This window comes from Enhydra lutris, unplaced genomic scaffold, assembly GCF_002288905.1.
Source record: "Enhydra lutris kenyoni isolate GAN:26980312 unplaced genomic scaffold, ASM228890v2 scaffoldscaffold113, whole genome shotgun sequence".
Taxonomy (NCBI): Eukaryota; Metazoa; Chordata; class Mammalia; order Carnivora; family Mustelidae; genus Enhydra; species Enhydra lutris.
Genome location: NW_019154197.1, coordinates 447,066 through 471,253, shown reverse-complemented (window position 1 = coordinate 471,253; position 24,188 = coordinate 447,066). Strand labels below are relative to the sequence as shown.

General features: G+C 45.0%; 1 protein-coding gene across 1 annotated transcript in view; it reads right to left on the bottom strand.

Annotated features, from left to right (window-relative positions):
- LOC111139699 (glutamate decarboxylase 2) overlaps positions 1-24,188 on the bottom strand; it is a 71,970-nt gene that overhangs the window by 5,907 nt on the left and 41,875 nt on the right. The window contains exons 9-15 of the mRNA XM_022492029.1: positions 19,311-19,365; positions 17,082-17,198; positions 16,137-16,201; positions 9,941-10,019; positions 6,048-6,197; positions 814-921; positions 386-475 (exon numbers count right to left, since the gene is read on the bottom strand). Of these exons, the coding sequence (XP_022347737.1) occupies positions 386-475; positions 814-921; positions 6,048-6,197; positions 9,941-10,019; positions 16,137-16,201; positions 17,082-17,198; positions 19,311-19,365 (664 nt within the window). The remainder of the gene's footprint in view (positions 1-385; positions 476-813; positions 922-6,047; positions 6,198-9,940; positions 10,020-16,136; positions 16,202-17,081; positions 17,199-19,310; positions 19,366-24,188) is intronic.

Sequence of the window (24,188 nt, the reverse complement as noted above, 5' to 3'; positions counted from 1 at the left end):
AGCCTCTGCCTTCAGCTCGGGTTCTGATTTCAGGGTCCTGGGATCGAGCCCCGCATCAGGGTCTCTGCTCAGCGGGGAGCCTGCTTCCCCCTCTCTCTCTGCCTGCCTCTCTGCCTACTTGTGATCTCTCCCTCTTTGTTAAATAAATAAAAAAATCTTTAAAAAAAAAAAAAGAAGAAAAGAAGCAAACAGAGTAGTCAAAATTCTAGATATACCAGCTCCGAATGGCTTTGTTTCGTAGGAGTCCAGGAAGGGGAGCGCGCCTGTGCACCAAGGTCAAGGTTGGGTTTCTCCTAGAGACATATGCACGGCAGAGAGACGCCATGCATGTGAAAGGCCCAGTGGACGCACCGAGGTCTGGACCAGAAGAGCCTGTATCCCTTACCTTTGAGAGGCGGCTCATTCTCTCTTCATTGTCTTCTAGGACACGCAAACTTGGTGGCACGTACCAGAAGCAGACATTTGTGTGCTGAGGCTACAAGGAAGAAAGTAAGATTCACACTAGGCCCATCGTGGCAATTTAGAAAATCCCAAGGGCATTTCAAATCTATTCTGCAGCTTCCCAATAGAATTCCTGTTTTAAACCCGTAATCATTTTGCAGTGCCTGACTCTCATCACACTATACAGAGTTAGTTTTGTGAGTTTGCGTTTTTTACGCCAGCTTAGAACAGTGACCCCCTCAGCCCAGCTTCTCCTTTGTAATGGCCCCACTTACCTGGACAGTACGTGATTGACATAACAACAAAAAAAAATCAGTGATAAGTACTGGAACTGACTAAACTTCCTGGGACCGTAGAGATCAGAATACGTACCTTTCCATCAAACACCATTTCGTATCCTTCTCGGTTTTTTATGATATTGTATAAATACTCTGCCAGCTCCAAGCACTTATCAATATGTGCTTCAAACCCAGTGGTGCCCTGAGTGAGAGAAGAAGAAAGCTTATCAGGCAGCCTGAGGAAGGTGGGTGGGCTCCCTGTGGACTGATCTCTCTGGAGACTGAGGTTTTCTCTGCCACTTCCGCCTCAGCTCTGCCCCATACTTTCCTCGCTCAAGACTGTGCTTCTGAGGCTTTTCTGGTGATTATTTCTCCCTCGATGCTCTCACCTCAGGTGTTTTTGTTCCTTTCATGTCACCACAGCTCCCTACAGCGGATTCCTTTTCTTCCTGAGCCCCCATTCTCTAGGCAATTATTTTGATTACTCGAGGGGAAAATTTGCCTCTGCCATTCCGAGGGTAATTATGGAAGTCATTAATGACAGGAGGCTGGGCTGTTCTCTTCCTGCGGAGAAGCAGCATCCTCAGAGGGCCCTCCGCAGGACTGCTTGGCCCCTGCCCATCATGAAAAGGTACCATTTCCGGATCCCACTTTTGTTCACCAACATACCCCCATTATAGAACAAACAGGCTAGGTACTCAATGAATATTTGTTGAACAAATGAATGTATGAAGCTCAAGGGGCACACAGATGCTTTGTTAGCCTGTCATTCTGCAAAAAGCTCATTAGATTTCTCCTCTGGGGATAAATGACTCATAGGTTCGTAACGGGGGAACATTATCAGGGCGGTCTTTCAGTTCCCGGCACTAGACGCCCAGGACCAGGACTTGGGAAAACAACACTAGAGCCGTGGACTGGAGCTGTTTGATGGACCTTGGGACACTCCAGGGAATGACTTTTTCCAAAACGGCTTTCCTCCTAACTCCTTCAGCATTTGGGGAGGGCTAATGGAAAGCTTAGACAAACAGCTAATGCTCAAACAGCTAATGCTCAGATTAATCAACCAGTGATTAATCCAACATGGAAACTGGAGGGAGCAGCTGTAATGGCTGTAAGATGGGCCTACACTCCTACTGATGGTCACGTCCTCTCAGCTAAAAGGGAGAGGCAGCACAGCCAGTGCTCTAACATCTGAAGCCTTAAAAAGTCTGATGGGTTCAGGAATCATTTCTACGGAGATTGTTGCCCTCGTTGATTGGTCAAAGAGTCTGACTGGTTCCTGATGACCCCAAGGAAGGATGCTGATCGATGCCTGAACACTTGGGCCAGAACCTACACCATGTACTCTATGACTTTGTGGTGCCAAGGATTTGGGGTTGGTTTGGACTGACCTTGCTGTTTGGGTATGCTGAGGATGGACCCTAGATAGGAAGGAGGGAAGTTCATTGCTCTCTAAACTTGACCCTTTGGGCCAGTCCAAGGTTGGCTTTAAACTTGCCTGTACCTGATCTAAGATATGGAACCAGTAGGACTCTGACCCTGTCCAGCCCCATGGCCTTGACTAATCTTACTGGTCACATGGGAAGTGTGGTGCCTGTGTGATATCCCTCCCACACGGGGACATGGTAACATAAAACGAATTCTCTGAAAAGGAGTTTGGTTGTATTGCAAAGGCAGGGGGATTATCACAGGCTGGGGGTGGGCAATTCCTGTAGTCTTTGCTAGTCTGGGACTTTACTTGAGAGGATAGGGAGTAACCTGGCCATCCCCTTAGTTGTAAGCTAAAGAGGTACAGGGCGAAGTGCACAGGAAACTCTCGTGTCCTCTTAAGAGCCTGGCCTCTCTTCATGTTGGATATTTATAGGAATAAGACCCATGTTTTATTTTCAGGGTTCTGAAGCCTTTTAGGAAATTCTCCAAAATGTACTCATTCATCAAATACTTGCTGAGCACTTGTCATATGCCACACAGTCGTTACTCTGACGATAACAACAGCCCCTGGAACACTCCATCAGGCATGGTCTCTCCATGATCTGGGTTGCTATGAAGGAAGCTTGAGGGCTCTGAGGGGCGCGTCTCAGTGGAAGTCTGGACTCCAGCATCCAGGTTACGTGGAAGGAGCCGCAGGAGAAGAATGATTTCATTTCCTCCCTCTTTGTCCACACACTTAGGGTTGGTTTAGATTGACCTGGCCGAAATGCACGCTCCACAAGGTGTTTCTCTCATTCACTACTGTCTCCCTCTTACCAGCAGGGCTGGCATACAGTAGGTGCTCAATGTGTATTTGTCGAATGAGTGGATGAATGGATGGGAGTCTCCTTTTAATCCCTGGGGCAGTGTTTTTACACAGTATGCTGTGAGGAGTCATCTGTATTGACATCAGGTTAATTGTGTTAATAACGTAGCCCTGCTGGTTGAAATCCTACGTATTCTACCTATCCTGTTCTACACACTTCTCCAGGGCGACCTCTTAATAAATCATGCTTAGCTCTCAAACTAGGAATGGGCTCCCCATCCTTTAACTTCTTAAGGTGCATCCTTCCCCCCTTCTTCTCTCTCCCTCCCTTCCTTCCTTCCTTCCTTTCTTTCTTCCTCTTTCTCTCTCTCTCCTCTTTCCTTCTTTCTTTTGTTTGTTCATTCATTTTTTTTTCCTATCTACACTGAGTTTTAACCACTGGGGTAATCTGTGAAATCTGGAAAATAATCATCAAGGCTTATTTAGCATTCTCTAATAAAATACAGACAAAATGAAAGATCTCCTGATTAAGAACAGAGCTGAGGGCAGGCACAGGACCTTTGCTCATGACAGGCTTACATATGGTATTACTGTCTGGAAAGCCTGCCAGCATTCAGATCAAGAAGCTGTTTTTTTTTTCTTTCATACATTTGCTTTCATCAAGTTCTCTTGGACTTAATGGGATGGCTGTGGTCAGTACATTTAGCTCCATCAGTCATTAACAGGTGAAGGATTATTTATAGTCAGGTTACTAGTTTTCCTGTGGTTTGTACTGCCAAGGAGAAAATGTGGAAATGGGGATTCACTGGAATACCGTAGTCTCCAGGCATCTCTGAGAATAGAGGGTTTACTGCTTAATGCTGCCTCCTCCTCAGTATTGTTTTTGCAAGATCATTCTCTCATGCCCGAGGGGATGCAAGACAGAATGTCACGGTCAACACTTTCTCAGTTCTGCTGCAGGCAGGCTGACATCTTCCCTGGCTGGCAGCACCGAGAGCTCTCACAAGAGCGTGATGACCCTCCCACCTCCTCTGGATTATAGGACGGAGCTTAGGGCTTTTATCATTATTACCACTTTGTTTTGCAAAACATGCAGGTTTAAGTAAAAAAAAGAAATAGAAGTTGTCTAGATGCTTAAGGTTTGCCATGAGGCATTAAAGGAATATGCATCCCTAGTTTATGGGTAAATTATGCGACTGCTGGGATAGTTCCTTTTTTCTCTTTTTTTATTCCCTCTCTTGATGCCTTTATTTCAGCGCGTTAGAGCTGAGCTCCCCGGCCCTTATTTCAGGCTTCAGTCGTTCCTGTTGTTTCCTTCACACCTGATGGCCTCCACGTTATTTCTCTTATGGCCAAAGACTGCCCCATGCTGGTGAGGAGGCTTCAGCTGGGAAAGGAGCAGCAGGAGCTGATGAAGCGTGAGAGGAACACTTTTGGGTAAATACAGCTAATGATCATCCTCTTAATAGAAACGCCGCAGGCAAGGGGGGCAAAAAGGATGATCCTGAGCAGTATTTAGAGATCACGCTTTCCTCAACTACCTAGCTCATGTTCATGTTCATCCCTTTTGATTCCCACCAATCAAGGAAATGAAAAAACTACTCATTTTCGAACAGTTGGAGAGGACGCCAATAATTCCTGTTCCCGATTTACTTATTTTTGCCAAAGGAGACATTCTAAGTCTCATCTTGGGTGGTGGGGACCCAGTAAATGTCCTTGTCAGGCTCTCATCTTTTGAGAGAGGAGGGGGCTCGTGCCCATCCCACCATCTTTCCCAGTTCAACAACTCGGGGCAGCTGCTCGATACTTAGCACCACTTAGAGGAAATTCAGGTAGGGCAAAGACTTACGGAGGCTCGTCTCAAGAATATGCAAGCCCAGCCATCCCCAGAAACCCTCTGAGAATCTTTTCTGCATTCACCGAGAACATCTTTCTAGTTAAACCGCCTTTCCCCCCGAATAGCTCTAAAGAATCTTCCGTAAGATAGTTGCTAACTGAATGATTTCACTCCCAAACCCCCTCTGTTTCCTGTTAGCTATCTGCCTCTCTCCCTGCTCAAGGCTTTCCGTTGACTTTGAAACGTCTTACAAACCAAGACGTAGGGAACTTTCTGCTGTAGACGTGGTTCCTTACACAGACGCAATCTGTGGCCTCAACCTGGCAGGTCACACGTGTGCCGACCAAGTTATCTGTGCGTCCTCTGGGATGGGAGGGCATCCCCGTTTGTATGGGCTACTGAGAAAGCATCCGGCCCAATCCATGGCCCCTCCCTCAAACACTGAGTGCCTCGGGGTGTACCAGCCTCCCTCTAATCTTGCCCTTTCTTTTGTCAAGTCTCCCTTGTGGAGTCTTTGAGCGGTTGTGTTTTCTAACTGTGTGTCTCTGGCATGTCCAGCTGGCTCTGGCCATTGCCTCCTGTGGGAGGTAAATGAAACCAGGTGGGAAGTCACTGATTTGTGACACCAAAATTAGGAATCTGGTCCAAATGAGAAAGAAAACTCTTTGACCTTTCCAGCCTCCTTACAATTTGGCATGCAGGTATCCTCTTTGAAGGCTGCCTATAGAGTTTCTGTTTCTGAGAGGAGTGATCAAGTGTGGTTAAATTCTGGGGTAAACAGAGAAACCTTACAAAAGGAGGTCACTGGGTAGTTCCAGGTTTTGTTTTTTTGTTTTGGTTTTAAAGACATGATAGACGATATCCCTTGAAACGTCAAAAGGAAGCTATCGTGGTGCGTTCTGTCCTCCAAACAAAAAGAGGGCATCAGACCTCCCAAGGGATCCATCACTGGGTAAAAGCCCAGAGTTGAGAGACGACAACAGCAAGATCACAACAACAACAAAATGCCTCTTAAGAATCCAGATGTTCTGCCGTAGAAAGCAACCTGGCTTTGTTTTCTAAATGAGCGAGCACGGGAAGCAATTTGGCTTCTGTCCTTGCCCGTGCGGAAGGCAGGTATCTAGATACGGGATTAAAGAAGCTTAATCTCGGGTGATTTTCAATTTGGAAATCCATTTTTAACCTCATAATTTTTAACCTCACCAGATACAGTTTCTGTCTTTAGTCAACACTCGGACGGTCGACCTGTGCTTACCTTTGCCCTCCACATTAGCCATAATTTGAAAACATCGACATGGCGTCCGCACTGTAGGGCCTTGTCCCCAGTGTCGTAGGACAGGTCGTAGTGCTTGTCTTGCTGGAAGAGGTAGGAGGCATGCATCTGGTTGCAACTCTGCATCAATCCCTGGAAGAGAAGAGAAGACTTAGGAAAACCTCCTGAATTGATCAAGTACTCCGTTAGATTTACATTGTGATGAAAATGATTAAGGAAAAAAAATTTTTTAAAGGGACACTGAATTTCCTGGAGGAAGAAAGCAGGAAGAATCAAGTGTTGGAAATGGGGCCAATCGGTACCTTGGCTCAGGTGATTGAGTGACTCTTGATTTCAGCTCAGGTCATGATCTCAGGGTCGTGAAATTGAGCCCCACGTCAGGATCTGCAGGGAGCCTGCTTAAGATTCTCCTTTCTGCCCCCCCACCACTGTTTGTGTGCTCGTGCGAGCACGCATGTGCACTGTCTCTCTCTCGCTCTCTCTCTGAACAGGTGAAAAATAAAATAAAATGGGACCAATATCTGGACAGGATGAGCTGTTGCGATAGGACAGTTCTGTGGGATAAATGGCCCAGGGTCAAATGTAACTACAGGTTAATAACAAGCGCATATGTGCTTTAACTCTCCATTTGAGAGAATGCTTATTTCTTTAGCAACAATCATAATCAGGGACACCTGGTGGCTCAGTCGTTTAAAGCCTCCGCCTTCAGCTCAGGTAATGATCCCAGGGTCCTGGGATCGAGCCCCACAACGGGCTCTCTGCTCCATGGGGAGCCTGCTTCCTCCTCTCTCTCTCTCTGCCTGCCTCTCCGCCTACTTGTAATCTCTGTCTGTCAAATAAATAAATAAAATCTTGAAAAAAAAGTAACAATCTTGATCAGAGTATAGTGTTCATTCTTTGAGGGAACATCCTGCTGTTTTGGTTTTGTTGTAATTGAAATACTTTAAAATCCCTTTGGTTCCATAAAATACTAAGAGTCCGATTCATCTAGTGTTTCATCCGTACTTAGTTCAAGGACTTTATCATTTGGCTATTAGGGCTTGAGTCCTCTTTGGAAGTCATAGCTTTTGAGATAGTTTATTGTTATTGTTATGTGCTGATGTTGTTATCCTGAGATGTCTTAAGTACCCAATCTTTCAAATGCCATAGTCTCCTTTCAAGAGTGGTTACTACTGCATTTTTATACTCAGTTGCTCGGGGTGGTTAGAGTGGGATGTTTCACTGCCAATGATCATTAATTTGTCCCAGCACCAGAAGCTTAGTATGGAAAATGGGTGGCAAAGTGACTGAACTATTCCGAAGAACAGTGAATGAATCATGCGCTCTGACTAAAACAGCATTGTCAGTCTCCTCACCAGAAACCCCACCACGTTTCCATTTGTCATGAACCACAGGAAGCCTTCAACTCTTTCATTATCTACAATATAACTGTGATTTTACAAAAGCTTTGGCATTTGTTGTTTTTTTTCCCCTTGTGACTCATGACAAGAGAAGACCAAAACATGATCACCTAGTTGAAGTTAGAAGTGAGAATTCTTTAAAAAAAAAAAAAAAAAAAGTACCCAATGAAAACATAATGTTTTGCAACTACAATTTAACTGAGTCCTGAAAGACCAGATAGTAGGCAATGAAGCTGGGTTTGACCCTATAGTTTGGGCTTCATTTGCAGTGGAATTCATCGAGAGTGAGGGAAATTAAATAATTGTAATAGAGCCATAGAATGACAATGGATTTGAAAAAGAAAATTCACTCGAAGACCAATAAGATTGAATATTGCAATAGGTGCTTCTGTTTCATTTTGTGGTCACAGAAGCTTGACATGCAATCTCGCTCACAAAAAGGTGCCACCAGTCGTAAGGGAGATCACCCCAGGGTCTGGAATGATGGATAGAGCAGACCTGGGATAGGAAAAACAACTCAAAACACAGGCTCTCCCAAAGGCTGGCCAGCACCAGTCTCACTGTACAAAAGGATAAATGAAAGTCATGTTTTTCACATAAAGGGCCCTGATGAGACAATACTCTGATTCCAACCCGTCAAACAGTTATAGACCGTTATGTGGCCAATGATTATAAGTGCACTGATAATTGCTGTGCTGTCAAACAGTTGATATAAAAGAAAGTCCCAGGGTCAAATAAATTAAGGAAACTCAATATCATAAATCCCTTCTTCAAGGATAGTTTCAATATATATCAGCACATTAAAGGCTCTGATATGCCCTGAGGTAACAAAACTTCCTTTTCAGTCTTTAATCTAAAATATCCCAAGTTTTTTTTAAACCCTGAACTCTCTTATCACAGAATACTTAATACAGTCCTGTACAGCAGCATTATTTCTTGTATCTCAATAAGGAACATGCTGTCAGAGCATCATAACTCTTGGATTTGGAAGGGATCTTAGAGCTTATTTTACTCCTTCTCAGTGAAGGAATCTTTTCTATCCTCTTACTAATAATTAGCTGTCCAATCTCCAATCACTTCTCCTGGCAGTGAATTGATTCCAAGGGAAACCATTCATTGCCTTTGGGGAAGCTTAATTTTTAGAAGAGCTTTCCTTTGATTGACTGGAAGTCAGACCTAAAGTCATGGCATATTCTGATTGAGCCACCAAATCAAACCCAGTACTACTGACCCACTTCCCCAAAGCTGCAAGGAAAAAATGAATCTCTTCCCCTTGCAAGTCATTTAAACTGTGAAGGCTGTCATCCTCCAGCCCTTCAAGTTTCTTTTTCTTTTTAAAGTTAAACATCCTTAGTTATTTCAGTCATCCCTCTCACATGTTCACCAGTTGTTTTCCACTGTTGGAACCCTAGCTTGATGGGATCCCATAAGCAATCTGGCCTTGACCTAAGCAACCACTTGAGGCATGGTTTAACCAGAGGACGGTGGGAGACTACAACCTTCCTCATCCTGACACTCCACTTTTTTTTAACTCATTAATATTTTATGAATGCTAAGTTTCTCTTGACTCATGGTTGACCTTGCTGAGTACAACCTAACACATTCTATGCCCTTTTCACAAGTACAATGTAGCTAAACCCATATATCTATGGCTGAATGATTTTCAACAAGGGTGCCAAGACCATTCAATGGAGAAAGAGTTGTCTCTTCAATAAATGGTAGTGGGAGAATGGAGTATCCGCATGCAAACTCCTACCTCACACCATACACAAACATTAACTCAAAAGGGTTCAGAGACCTAAATTTAAGAGCTAAATTTAGCCCTGTTTTCTTAGAAGTGTTGGCAAGGATGTAGAGTAAGTTGGAACTCTCATGCATGCTGGTGGGAAAGTAAAATGGGTCAGCCACTTTGGCAGTTCCTCAGTAAGGTAAATACAGAATTACCATATGATTCAGCAGCTCCATTCCTCCATTGAAAACAGGTCCATCATTTGAAAACAGAGAGTCAAACAAATAATTGTCCACAAACACTCAGAGTAGCTCTATTCATAACAGCCAAAAAGCAGAATTAACCCAAATGTCCACTGAAGGATGAATGGATAAACAAACTGTGGTATATTCACACAATGGAATATTGTTCAGCCACAAAAGGAATGAAATTTGGGTACGTGCTATGACATAAATGAACCTTGCAAACATTATGCTAAATAAAGTAAGCCTGACACAGGCACAAACACACACAGTACAATTTAGCCATGTATGAAACATGCCTGTCTTGTTGACTCAAAATAGAACCATCCTATACATGGAAATAAGAATAGGACTTCATAATTATCCTCATGAACAATTCCCCCTTTCTGGATATGGCTCACTGTTCTAGCCTGTGAATCATCCTGTGTTTGGATTCTGTCACTACACACATTTACTCTACCAAACTCCACTGATGGACTGGGCCATGAATCAGGAAAGACGTACCTCTTCTCTAACCAGGAGAGCTGAGCACTGCAAAGGGACACCCATCATCTTGTGGGGGTTCCATGTCACAGAGTTGGCCCTAAAGGAAAGAAATGGATTTAAGAGGGTGACACCTATGACTGGCTCAGACTACAAGGTCCTGTGCCAGGACAACAGAGCTTTGAGGTTCTTACCACTATTTCTCACGCTAAATTTACCAAAAAAGATGTGGACTCTTAAATCTACAACCTTTTTTCATCTACAGAGAGAGTAAGCAAGTGTGGACATCTTCATGGGCTCCCTCCCTTAGCTCCCATGGAGGAATTTGGCCAGCCTCCATATGGTCTGAGAGTCCCTTTGAGTGACTGGGGTCATCCACTCCCGCATCCTGCCTTTGGTGGCCAAGGAGGAGGGCACCATGCAGGTGAAGGGGCTATCCTCGAGTGCCTCTGTTGTTCCTGGAGGCATTACCATAGTGGCCTGGGGCTCAGAGCGATGGCTCATTTCACTGCTTAATTTTGTTCTTCTCACCCATCTTCTCCTTCTTCCTCTTCAAATGAATTACATTTTTCATATCTGTCCTTTCATAATAGCTTCTAGTTCATCCCATTTCCATCTCTTCTCTGACCTAGATACGTCCGTCTAGACCACAGGTGGGATATGCTATGGCTTCAATAGCAGTTTCCAAACTATTTTATCCCAGCACACTTGAGAACCATGATGCTCTCCCATCAGTGGAGATACAATCTCTCTCTAAGGTCTGATGTCTGAGGACATCAGACCTCCCATCAATAGAGATGGTCAAGGATTTATGCTTTTTGAAATTCTAAACCATAGTTCTGTGTCATATTCTTGTAGTAGTAGTAGTAGTAGTAGTAGTAGTAGTAGTAGTAGTAGTAATAGTAATGATAAAAATAATGATGATGATGGTGATGATGATGCCATCAGGGGTGCGTATAGGCCATATGTTCAGTCTTGTGTCCTCGCTCTATCCCATGCCCATTTTCATTTTTCATGACACCATTTTCATCACACCAGATTATTTTTTATTCTCAGAAAATTCTATTTTTATGCTCCTGGGTCTCTTAATGCTATTTTCTCTTCCTGGAATTCATCTCTCTTTGCTTCACTTGGATAAATCTTACTTATTGTTAAGTAAGATCAGTGATCAAGTGTTATTTTCTCTTCAAACTTCTTCAATTTCATTCATCTTCTCTCCCTCACTCCCCCTGAACTGCTGCAACCAGCTCCCCCTCCAGCTCCCAGGGAAAGCAAGTGTCCCCTCCATGAGTGAGTTCCCATTGCTCACTTGATGTATTTATCAGGCCAGATGAACCCCTGTGCGTCTTCTGAGAGCCTAAGGGATTCCTTGGGGATGAGAATCATGAATGTGACCTTGGTATAAACAGATGCACAAGAAGAGGGAAAGTAGAGCAACCCAGGGCAGCTGTCTCCAAAGTGTTATGGGTCGCTGCCTGTTCTCTGGCTGAACAACAGACTTGGGCTTACCTGCTCCCTGCACTCAAGGTGCAAGAACCTTGGGAAGAAATGAGAAGCTGGGAATGATCCCATTCTTCTGTCTGATGAATGGCGGGCATCAGCTGGCCAGTCAGAGAACGCTTACTGGCCTGGGGATCTCATCTGAATCAGTGAATAGGCCAGCTCATCTTCTGATACACAGTAAGCATTAAATAAGGTTGGATCCTACTATTAATTCCAATTCTAACATTTACATACTTTGTGCCATTGAGTGCATATACACTGCTTCTAGAATATTCCACAGCTTCATGCCTAATCCTGACGAAACTCAGCTTTTTCAGTAATGACACCTGATGGGGAAGAAAATTTCTCTGACTGGAGGTGTTTGTTTAGATGCAGTGGCCAACTTGTCTTTCAAAGACTAGAGCAGATTCTGCCGAGCCCCACAACGACCTTCACTGAGTTCCCTGTCCTGCCTCTCTCACAGAGGGGCTGCCTCATAAACGCAGCAAAAAGCTGCACAGAGTGATTCAGTGACATGCCCTTAGTCTGTTTGAGAAATGTTGGCAATTTATGAAAAACAGCCCCAGGTTCTTTCAAAGTATTTTGCTGTGAGGTTCAGTCACGTGGTTTCTTTGATTTACTCTAAGTTACAGAAAGCTGACTCCCTGAGGGCTGTCTTAAGACCTGTCCTTGTGCCCTCATTTGCCCCTCAAACTTAGCAGACCCCACACAAATTCATTAACTTGCCCCTCCTCATCCTTCCAGATCTGTTCTTTCTCGTGTGTTCTGTGCCTCAGCGCCTCACACTGTCTTCCTCCCACACATCCAGCTCTCAAACCTCAGCGTGTTAGTAACATTTTCTTCTTCCTGCTCTCCCGACATCTCCCCTTTCAGGTCTAGCTTTTTTTTTTTTAAACTCTGTATAAAGTGCTTTATTCTATAGTACTTCATGCTTGGAATTTTGGAGGAAGATGTTTCAGAGAGTACAACAAGCTAATGCTAGCTGGGTCAAAGATATCTACAAAAAAATGTTATCCATACTTTTCAACATATTATAGAAGTCTGTAAAGTCTGTCAAGATGGAAAGTCTCGGGTGCCTGGGTGGCTCAGTGGGTTAAGCCTCTGCCTTCGTCTCAGGTCATGGTCTCGGGGTCCTGGGATAGAGTTCCACGTCGGGCTCTCTGCTCAGCAGGGAGCCTGCTTCCCCACTCTCTCTGCCTACTTGTGATCTCTCTCTGTGCATCAAATAAATAAATAAAATCTAAAAAAAAAATGGAAAGTCTCTGGAATTTCTTAAAGTATTGGAAAATAAGTCAAAAAGAAGTATTATATACAAAGAGTGTCAAAGCATTCTATAATATACAAGGCTCTTCGTGTAACTAGAAAGCGACTTATCTATATAAACACACAGAATGTTTCAGAAGCAGGGGAGGTCAACAGAAGCACCGGCTCTTTGAATTATATGTGGTCCTGTAGATGAGCAGGTCCCTGTGATGGTTCGTCCTGTTGCCTGGATAAGCCACACTGCTCGGTCCCTCCATTCATTGCCCTCCTGGGAGCTACTGCCCAGTTTGTACCCTCAGCTTCTCCCACCACCACTACCCCTCACCTGGACATTCTCAAGAGCTCAGTGGCTTCTACTGGGTCCCTGGCCTCCATCTCCTCTGAATCCAGAGCTGCCTCTCCAAAGGGCAGGTGAGATCATATGACTTGTCCCCTCACTGCCCCCTACCCCCTCTGCCCCCCACCCATGGCTGCTATGACAAGGGCTTTCATTCCCCACTCCAAGCTGAGATACAGAATGCTGTCCATGCAAAATAGTGGCTCCTACAGCAGGGACCCTCAGCTCAGGGATTTACGGATCCTGACTTGGCCCTGTGGGCAGGCCCTCCATTGAGACTCCCTGCGCAACACCTGTGGACACCCCACGAGCTTCCTAGTCACAGCCGTGAGTCCCACAGGCTCCCTCCAAACTTATCTGGACTTCTTCCAACGACCCTTCCAGACCTCCGTGCCCTTGATCTTCACCTTGAGCGTCCATCTTCTACTTCCATCTGAGGCAGCACCAGTGCCCACACCCATGCGAAGGCTTCCTTGAATGACCCTGTTTAGCAGGAATCGTCCCTTTCTGTGCTTGCCAATCAGCTTGCTTGTCTGCCTCTGAGCCTTTACTTCCTCTGCCTTGAAGCTGAAGCCATCATTGGCTGTCACTCTTCCCTACTAGATTCCAGGTCCTCTGAAAACAGGCTTCACACCACAGTCGTCTCTGTGCCCTCGCTGGGCCTGCTGCTGTGCCTTGCATAGGGCAGAGGTTCAATCTCTCCTGAACTGAATTTCTAAACCCCTGGCTCTTGGGGCAGGAGTGAGGACAGTGATTGGTAATAAGGCTGAAGTTGTTCCAGGACCTTCAGCTGGGCCAGAAAGGCTTCAGAGGGGGCGGCCACAGGGGGACACTGCAGGCAAGCCACAGCCTGCTGTGGAGAGGGATTAAAGGAGACAGCTGGCAGTGCACAGAAGCATACTTGGGGGTGTTAGGACCCTTGACACACCCTCTCGGCTATGCTGTCTCTAGAAAATTTGACAGCATTAGCAAGGAAGAAAGCCATTACTAAGAACTTGGTAGGTATTTGCACAGAATGCCGGGTAGGCTCTGGTTACTTGTGCCATTCTGTTAAGAGGATGACTGTCTGGGCACGGGAGCACCTCCTGATCTGGGGACAAGAACTGACCACCAGTTTCCTCCCCTTTAGAGTAAATCTTTGGGAAACTGGGTACCCCCAAGGGAGGCAAATTTCTGTCCCTAAACGAATGCCCATGTCCTTATGCCCAGGGGTTTCCACTGGCTCTACAACCGCATTCAGCAAAGACGGTGTGCCTTTTGCCAATAAGTCAGCAAGACAGACGGTCTCGGGCATGTAGGTGGCAGTCCCTCATTTTCGGGGGCTTCATCTTTGGCTCTTCGACTTTGTAGATCCAGTTACAATATGGTTTCAGAACTGCGGCAATTGGAGGAGACTCCATGTTCCATGCTGAATGTTCGAAGCTTTGCTCCGAAATAATAGTCTTTAGTTCAAAAGTGTGTGGGTGTTTATTTTTCCAAGGCTCAGGGTGGGTAATTTAGTGAGCTTTTAAGTCATCACTGGGGAGGACGCGCCAGGGCTTTCAGCACTCAGAGTCCTAGGTGGCATTAAAGGTACAATAATAGACGCTTACTTTTTGTGCCAGTCAGAAAGAAACTGAAGGAGAGAAAGTACTGCGGACAGGCCAACTCTCAAAGCACGAGAATTCGGTTTTGCTCTGATCATCTGAGCAGGCACCTTCCAAGCTGTTCTTTTTTCCCCTCCCATCATCTCTCCCTGTGTAGTGCGTTGCCTTCTCCTTTAGTGTCTGCTTTCGTAGAGATCTTCATGGCAAAAAGGAACTGGGCAAGGGAGGAGCCCCAGAGGACCAGAGGCAGAGGCCAAGACTGGCTCAGGCTGGCTGGGGCTCTGCCCGCCTTCAGCCTCCCATCGCTAAATGGGAACCTGCCATCAGGGCACGGGTGTGCTCCCTGCCAGCGCCTGACCCCAGTCGGCTGGCTCAGGGACAGCTGCCCTGCTGACTTGGGCCTCCGCTGGTCTCTCGAGTCTTCCACGGGCAAGGCACTGTACCCCTGACTCTGCCTCGGTGGCCCCCACCCCGTCGGGTTCTCTGCATGTGAATGGGTCTGGGCATCGCGGAGCCTGCCCTGCACATCCATCCCAGGCTGGCCGCATGGCGTCTGTGCCGACAGGTGCTCCCACGCTCCATCAGCTCCTCACCTCATCCCGGAACAGAAACTGTGCCAAGATGTCTAGCGGCAGATCCAGTGGGAAACTCTTCCTGGGCGGCATCTGGCTACTCGGCAGGGCATGGTGGGCCCTTGGCGGCCTCTCGGACAAGCTCAGGCTTTCTCGGTTAGTTGCCTGGAGGGTCAGAGCTCACCTCTGCTGTTGACCTGCCAGGATGTCATGGGAGAACTGGGGAACGCCGAGCTTCCTCTGTGCACGGTCCGCAAAGCCCAAGGCTGATTTTGCATTCTATCATTTTTTCCCCCTTTTCTCTTGAGATCTGAATATGTTTTACGTTAATCAAGTATCACCTCTTCACCTCTTTTAGGTTTAGTAGCTTTTCTCAACCCTCTACTGCTTAGTCTCTGGGTGGGGGAAAGCTGCTTTGCGACATCAAAGCTACATAAAAAAAAGGAAATTATCATGGGAATGAAACCATGAAATGATGCTCTCACAAGTAAGTTTTGCTTTCCACTGGCCGTATTAAACCCCAAACCCATGCTTTCAATGCTGACAAATTATACGGTGCAAAGTCACTTGTTGGTTTACTTGCAGCAGCGGAAGTTATCCTTTTAGGATAGATCTTCTCCCCAGGAAACTATGACCTGTCAATAGGTTTTAAATAATTTTGGTCGTTGGTTCAGAGATTGTAGGAAGGTCATTCCTGAGTCCTCTGGCCAGCCATGGACTCCAGGTAGGAATCTCTATTTGAGAAACATTCTGCCTGGGCCACTGGATAGAGCATTGGATGTCTTTCTGTTATTTATACATGATATTCATGGGTCTACGACCACACAGGTCAAGGCACACAAACACTGCAGAGAATGGGCTCACGTGTGTTCCAAGAGTGCTTGGAAATTGTATACAACTTGCTTTTCACATTTAGCTTTCACACATTACATCGTTAACAAGAAAAGTGGGTGTACCTCTCCACGCCGCTCAGTTTCCATTTGTGCTTCCGGGACATCAGTAATCCCCCACCCCAAGCTGCCTGCGAAAGGAAGATCATAGAAGAACAACTCACACTGTGAATCAGGGGAGGAAAAGAAGACTGGTAACCACTATGCAGGGGAACACTGGGGGATCATGGAAATCTTCCTGGTTCAGCCTTGCTGAGTAATAGTGGATTAGTAACAAGCCGTCTGCAGATAACAGCTGGTCTTTGAGTCATACTGGTCTAAGCTTAAATTGCTTCTATTTGTCCTTCTAAATCTTGACAATTTTTTTTCTTAATTTGAAAATGTTTTGGTGGGCACATCTTCATTTCAGTGTGACTAGGTCTGGAGTAAAAAACATTTCAAATATAATTTATCTTCTTAGCTGGTTCAGCTAAGGAACTGGAAACCTGGTGGCCCATACATCCTAGTAAGCATACATCTCGTGTCTGCTTTCCTCTCCAAATATACAAATATCTGACTTGAGTTTGAGTGCCCCCCACCCCTGGGGCTTCCTATGTAAATGTAACTCTTTTTTACCTCTTGGATCATTCTTATAGGGAAGTACAAACTACTGTGTGTGGTTGTGTATGGATGTGCGTAGTTGCATTCCTCCAAGGATGTTACAGACTGAAGAATGAAGAGCTAAATGCTCAGCGTGGGTACTGGTCATAAAAACAAGCATATTATCATGTTGGGGACATTGAGGCAGGTCAGCCTCTGACTTCCTCCAGTCAACGTTGGGGTTTGTGTGAGTTGTGTGCTACTTTATCTCTGCATGCTTCAAAAGCTTAAATATCCCCATTCTGAAAATAGGCTCCCAAAGGGAAAAAACAGAGAGAGAGAGAAAGAGAGAGAAAACAGATTTCATTCCATGAGCCCCAAATGAATAAATGTGCAAGGACGTTTTCGTGGCCACCCCTATGGGATACTCACATCCACATGCATCCAGATCTTGTACTTTTTGCAAATATCAGCAACCGCCAGGAGGGGGTCAAATGCTCCGTACACAGTGGTCCCAGCCGTGGCGCTCACAAGGAAAGGAACAAATCCCTACACAAACAAGAAAGCCCCAAACAATGTCAAACAGGGTGTCAAGGATTTTTAAAAAAAAATTTTTTTAGGGACGCCTGGGTGGCTCAGTTGGTTAAGCAGCTGCCTTCGGCTCAGGTCATGATCCCGGCGTCCTGGGATCGAGTCCCACATCGGGCTCCTTGCTCATCAGGGAGCCTGCTTCTCCCTCTGCCTCTGCCTGCCATTCTGTCTGCCTGTGCTTGCTCTCTCTCCCTCTCTCTCTCTGACAAATAAATAAATAAAATCTAAAAAAAAAAAAAATTTTTTTTTAAAAAGATTTTGTTTGTTTGTTAGAGAGAGAGCGCGTGCACGAGCGCACAAGCAAGGGGAACAGCAGGCAGAGGTAGAGGGAAGAAGCAGACTCCCCGCTGAGCAGGGAGCCTGATGGACCCTGGACTCGATCCCAGGACCCTAAGATCATGACCTGAGCCGAAGGCAGACACTTAAACAACTAAGCCACCAAGGAGTCCTGATTATTATTATTTTTTTAAGCTGATAAAAACAGCGGATATTCTCCCTCTGTCATACATACATCTCCAGTTTTGGAACCATGACGAGGACTGTTGACCCTTTAGAGCCTGGGAGGATAGTAGAGATCTCCAGGATCTGAGTTCTCCAGGCCATTCTGTTGGACCTGCCAGTTGCCTTAGGAGAACAGACACTGGTTCTCAGGAGAGGCCACACTGGACCCAGAGGTGAGGGAGCTTTATGGTGGCCTGCAGCCATTTATATATTCCAGGTAGATACTCTTTGCCCCAACTTTGTTCACTTTCTAGTCTTCCTTTTTGCTCACTTTCTAATCTTACTTTTACATAACAGTCCCCTAGAGTGAGCAGGCAAAAGAATAAGAAGGAAATCTTACCAACCCCATTATTCCTTTTTGGAAAACTGTGAGATCATTTATTTGGGATGCCTTAGAGGGAAGGGTTCATGGGCTAGACAATAAGCCATGACCATTATCTAAGTAGTCTTCAGTCTGTCTGGCCCTGGCTAAATGAAAGTTGCTAGACACTAGTAGAAGAGTGCCTCAAACAGAATGAACAGCTGTGATGTGACAGGATGTCGGAGTCCGTCTTTAGGTGGCAGCAAAGGTTTAATCTTGTGGTTTACTATCCTAGAAGTAGTTCGAATACAGAAGCACAGGGAACCTCCTGCTGCCACTTTGTAGAAAAAAAAAAGAAAAAGAAAAAGAAAAGGCAGAGAAAAGAAATAACTACTCCTAAGTTGATAATAATCAAATACACATAGCCTGCCATTGAATGAAGAACTGTAGGTCTTATCCACTAAAAGTTACATTAAGGGAGTTCTACAAACAAGCTCTCTGGTTTGCAAACCACCCAGGGATAGAAATGACTTTCTAGAGCTTTGTGGAAATCCTTCACAGGTCTCCAGAACTTGCTGCTTCTATGACTTCTAAATTGCTTGCCGGAGAAAAAGATGCTTGGAGAGCCAATCATAACCATAGTCCTAGGCAGGAAAAATTGGCCCCTTTCAAAGAACCACACCGTGGTAACTCATGCTGCATTGGTATTGTGGTATCTTCCACTTGTGAAAATGATCTTTCAAATGGATGTCTGTTTAATGCCAACTCTCAGCGTATAAAAAGACGAATGCTGTAGAAACTCCTACAGCATCACCGTATATGTTATCACAGGGTATATTATTTAAACAGCAACTTAGATATTTCCAAAGCAGGGGCTGCAACTCAGAGAAATGAGTAATGACTAGATATAAAAATCCCATATTCTCAGTAAAGCGGGGAGGTTGAGAATTGGGTCCTCTTTTCAAAACAAAACCAAAGTGGCAGCACCTGGGTGGCTAAGTTGGTAAAGTGTCTGACTCTTGATTTTTGGCTCAGGTCATGATCTCAGGGTTGTGAGATCCAGCCCCACACTGGGCTCTGCACTGGCTGTGGGACTTGTTTGGGATTCTCTCTCCCTTTCCCTCTGCCCCCCACTACAGCCCCACCCAAAACCCCAAAAGCAAACAAACAAAAAAATCCAAACCAAAGAGTGTTCTCCACTAGATGGAATCAGAAATATGTACCCTTAGCTTGTTATGGGCTGGATGAAGCTCCCTACAAGCACTTACTTTTTGTTTGGCTTCAAGGATCCTTCTTTCAAGATCAGATGGGATCATTTTCCCCCTGACAGGAAAAATAAATATATTAGGGGTTTGCTTCAAATAGTTTACTTTGTGGTCTTTACAAGCAGCCGCATCAGGGTAAGAGGTCAACCCTAAATGATCAGTTAAAACAACTCGTTGACTGTGTCCAGGAAGAAACACAGTTTCTCCCTGAAAGATGCAGGATGTAATTTCTGACACATCGAGGGGACTCAGGAGCACACGGTGCTGTTAGAACGGCCACGGGGCCCTCTAGGCTACACAGAACCTGCTTTTTAGGTCATCCCCCTAACTCGGTTGAAAACAAGCCTGCTTTGGCATAAGACGCTTGGCAATGAAAGGACAGTGCGGAAAAGAGGTTTGTATTCCCAATCTTCGAATGAATGTAGCTGCAATTTCACATATAGATGACATGCCAAGAAGAGAAATCCATTCGAAACAATTGAATGAAAATATGAAGTAAAAGAGCTACCTAATTACATTCTAAGTACTAAAAGCCTGAAGCCGGCCAGAAAAACAGGGGCTCAAATTTCAAACAATTAGATACACGGACTTTGGAAAAAGACACATCCTTTCTTTCCTCCCCGAAATGTTTCTTTCCTAAAATAAAAACACAGATAGTTCTAGGCTAATTATAAAACCCCATTATTATAATAATCAAAGGAGTTGGTTTCTATAAGAAGAGAGATGGAGCTAGATGCGTGATCTTAGTCAGGTGACTTGATTTCTCTGTGCCTCTCATTACTGTCCCTGGAACACAGTGATAATAATATTACTTATGGAGTTATGAGGTTTAAATGAGTTGATAACTGCAAAATGATTTTAAAAGTGCTCAGCATGTGGGAACACTCCATAATTGTTAGGTTTTATTGTTGAGATTGTTATGTAACATGACATCCATCTCCCAAGACTTTGGGGGGGAAAAACAAGGAAAGGAGAGAGTCATTGCTTGGTGCCAGGAACAGTGAAAAAAAAAATTATTTTAAAGATTTTATTTATTTATTTGACAGACAGAGATCACAAGTAGGCAAAGAGTCAGGCAGAGATAGAGGGGGAAGCAGGCTCCCCTCTGAGCAGGATCCTGGGACCATAACCTGAGCCGAAAGCAGAGGCTTCAACCCACCCAGGCGCCCCAATAGTGAAAAAATTTTAAAATAGCTCTCTTGAGGTTGCTAAACTGGCTTAACTTTTCACATCAGGGTCATTGATCTAGGTTTTTAAAAGGCAGTTTGGAAAAATAAATTATGGGCAGGAGGTTGTCACAATAACAGATGGGAAAGGCTATTGCATTTAGGGAGCAGTGTGGGGAGGGGCTGGTATTTGTCTTGAGGTCAATAATTCATTCCTGGCTGTCCCTGTGATTTTAAGTACAGAGCAAGCATTGGGCTACTTCATTATATCTTCTAAGTTTTACATACTGAAACTTGTTATTTTATTATGACTTACTTTCCTAACACCCATTTTATAAAAATACTTCGAGCATTATATAGTAAGTTTTATTTCCAGCAACTTTCATTCCAGGCTTACAAAGGAGGCACCGCAAAGTAGTTGGCGTGTAAAGCAGACATTAGGCCTGAACGCTTCAAGAACCACTAATTTATGTGAAGCTGTCTTCCAAAGGAAGGCAGTTAAAACGCAATTATCTGGCAACAGGAAGGGACAAGTTACCAGTCATTAGTCAGGCTGGGTTGGAACAAAGGCCAGTGAACCTATCTATGGTGGTAAGGGTACAATCTTGGGTGGGAGCAGCCCATCTCTGGGGAACTTTGGTGAGATGGGGCTTCTGAAGGAGGGACAGAGGGAAGGGAAAAGCAGGGGGCTGTGGCGGGGACAAGGACTTCACTCCCTACACTTCTCCTTACACTTCACAGCTCGGCCTTGGGGGCAGCCCACGAAGCAGTGATTTTCCATGTCTCTAGATCAGGCTATGCTCAAACACCTTGCTTCAGCGCTGATCTAAATAAAATGTGCCGATTTCAGAAGAAATTTGGGTATTGAAGCTGTCTTTTACATAAAGCTTTCAGCACATTAAAATTGCCATTGTATTTTTCTAGGTAAATGTAGAAGCTGAGAGAGGATTCTCAGAGACAGGTTGCAAATCCCCAACTTTCCCTAGTTTTCTACGTGCCCAAGGAGAGTAAAACACTCTCTTTTGGAGAGTTTTGGGTGACAAGTTTGAGAGCGGCAATTCGCGGGTCTAATCACACCTGGGTGTTTTGTTAAGCATAGGCAGTAAGGTGTCACCAAGAAGTCACAGATCAGGATACATTATAATCGGAAGGGGCTGAAGACCTGTTTCCAGTCTAATTGTGTCATTTTTCAAACAAGGAAGTGGCCAAGAGAAGGGAGGTGACTGCCCAAGATCAAATGTTGGTAAAAAGTTGATTGTAACTAGACAGGAGACACCAAGCTTCCTAGAAAGGTCAAGCAGATAGGAAACCTATTTAGAAAGATTGGAGTCTTTTAAGATAATAATCCTCGCCGATAATACCTGACTTTGCTGGATCAGAAGTGTCATTCAAGTGCGCTGGGGAGAACAGTAACGAACAGACAGTCTGTTCCATTTCCCTATCAGAGTTTTGGGGCGGGCTGGTAAAATAATCAAGTTCAGGCAGAAAGCAATGGCTGTGGCTCTTGACGGGGACAGGTTCCAGACACCCTTGGGCACTGTGCCCAAGATACTTGTTCTATCCACTTAGGATCCCAGAGCCTGAAGGTGGCGGGTATGTGCTGGAGGTTACGCGAGAGGAAGGCAGAAGTTTAACTCAGGGTTGATAGTAATTTGGTGACTTTACCTTAATGACTGGCCAGACAGCTAGTATGGGGGCCTCTGGGGCCAAAACTTTTCATCTTTCTGTTTATCTTAGAATTTGCTCAATTACTTTAGAACAAGGGTTCTTAAAATTTAAGTGTGCATAAAAAATCACTTGGGTGTGCCTTTAAAATGCAGATTCCTTGGCCCCGCTCCTAGGGATTTTGATTCAGGAGGTCGATTATCGGGCCCAGGAATTAATTCTTTCCACAAATATGTACTGAGTGCATACTAGGCGCCACACACTATTGGGGGAACAGACCAGTTTTTACTCTTCAGGGCTTCCATGCTAACAAGAGAAACAAATGATCCCACAGTCGAAAGGACAGACAGGCAGAGGAATCTGCATTTCTAACAAGCCCCCCAGAGCGTTCTGACCTGGATCCACATGCTGGGAAAAGATTGCTTTGGAAATGGAAATTTTAGCCTGGTAGGCATTAAACAATTGTGTGACAGACTAGCCAAGGACCAATCGTTAGTAGGACGGCCATCAGGGCCGAAGGGCAGGGAGCAGAAGGAGCTCCAGATAGGGATCGTACATTCCCTGCTGGTGCTGTGGGGCGAGAGAACATCTGGGTGACATCCAGCAGGTCCTCTGAGGACTAGAAGCTGTCTGGCCAGGCCTGGAATTTCCAGATGAACATCTCTTGGTGCAGGAAGGCTCTGGACGGCAGCTGTTGCATTCTGTAGGTCTGGCCTCAAAGTATCTCCAATAGCAAAAAATGCATATCTTTAATGTTTACACATCTTAGCCTTTCGGCACACAATTAAGTAGTGACTGGTGCTTTGTAATGCTGTTCTCTGGTAGTTGTTAGTGTTTATGAAAAGGGCTGCTATGGAAGCGGGGACTGTTGGACCAGACTTCTGCCTTGGATGTGGCTGCCTTATACTGAGATTTCTGATTTTGCAACAGTCTTTAAAAATGTATATAAATGCTACCAGGTCAGATAACATCACAAAATTTCCTGGGTAAAAATCCCACCATGGCAGCTAGAGCTGCCAACAGGAAAATCTTGTAGGAAGAAGTTAAAAACACAGATTCATGAAGGAGAAAGCGAGCTTACCAACAGGAGAATGTTGACTAGAGAATTCATATGTCTAGGCAGGCATCCCAATAGTCACAAAGCAGGTGCTGGGGTCCTTGGTGACCCTGCTCATTGGCCCTGATGAACCTGTAGTAATTCTATCAAGTGAGTAGAGGTTGTCTCTGTTTGCAGAGATGTGTGCAAAGAAGGGATACGTCTTACTCCATGATCTCTGACCCTCCTGCCAACACTCTACAAAGGTTACCATTGTTCGGATCTCACAGACAAGGAAACTGTGGCTCAGGGAGGCAGGTAGATGGGCAGAAACTCAGAACGTGGAGACAGAATCACCAGGTTCTTGTCCCAAGACCTAGGCTCATTGTGTGTCCTTTAAGAATTAAGTTCTTCCTTGGGCTCATTCATAAAACGATGACAATAGGACCTCCCCTCACAAGGATTCCATGAGGATTAAATGGGATCATAAATAGAAAACACTACAAAGCACTGAGTATAAAACTCTGTCTTCATATAGCCACCGCTCAGTACATATGAGGTGGTCTCTCTGTTGTCATTACTAGCCGTGGTTCTAGTGGTGTGTGACCTGCCGGGTGCCACGCAGCTAGCAGGGGGCAGACAGCAAACCTAGAGCTGTCTTGTATCAGAATGCAGGCTCTTAGCACCGTACACCAGATGTCTTCCAGAGCATTTAAGGGGTTCAAACAAAATATCCGCCTATCTGAAAGGTTGAGTTCTAGAACTGCAATAACGTATGTAGGGTTTTTTGGAAGCCCCTCGAAGTGAGTACTTCCTTGATCCCAATTCTTTTGGCTATTAGTACTGTTTAGTAAAATAAAAACTTATCACCTCCTACCAAAATATTTTGCTCCATCATTCCCTGGTGATACAGTTCCTTCTAGAATAGTATCTAAATCGTAGTGGAGTAACCAAAGTTGGCCAATTTTTTGGTTTTGTTTTTTTTTTAAGTAGTCAGCACGAAGCAAAACTATT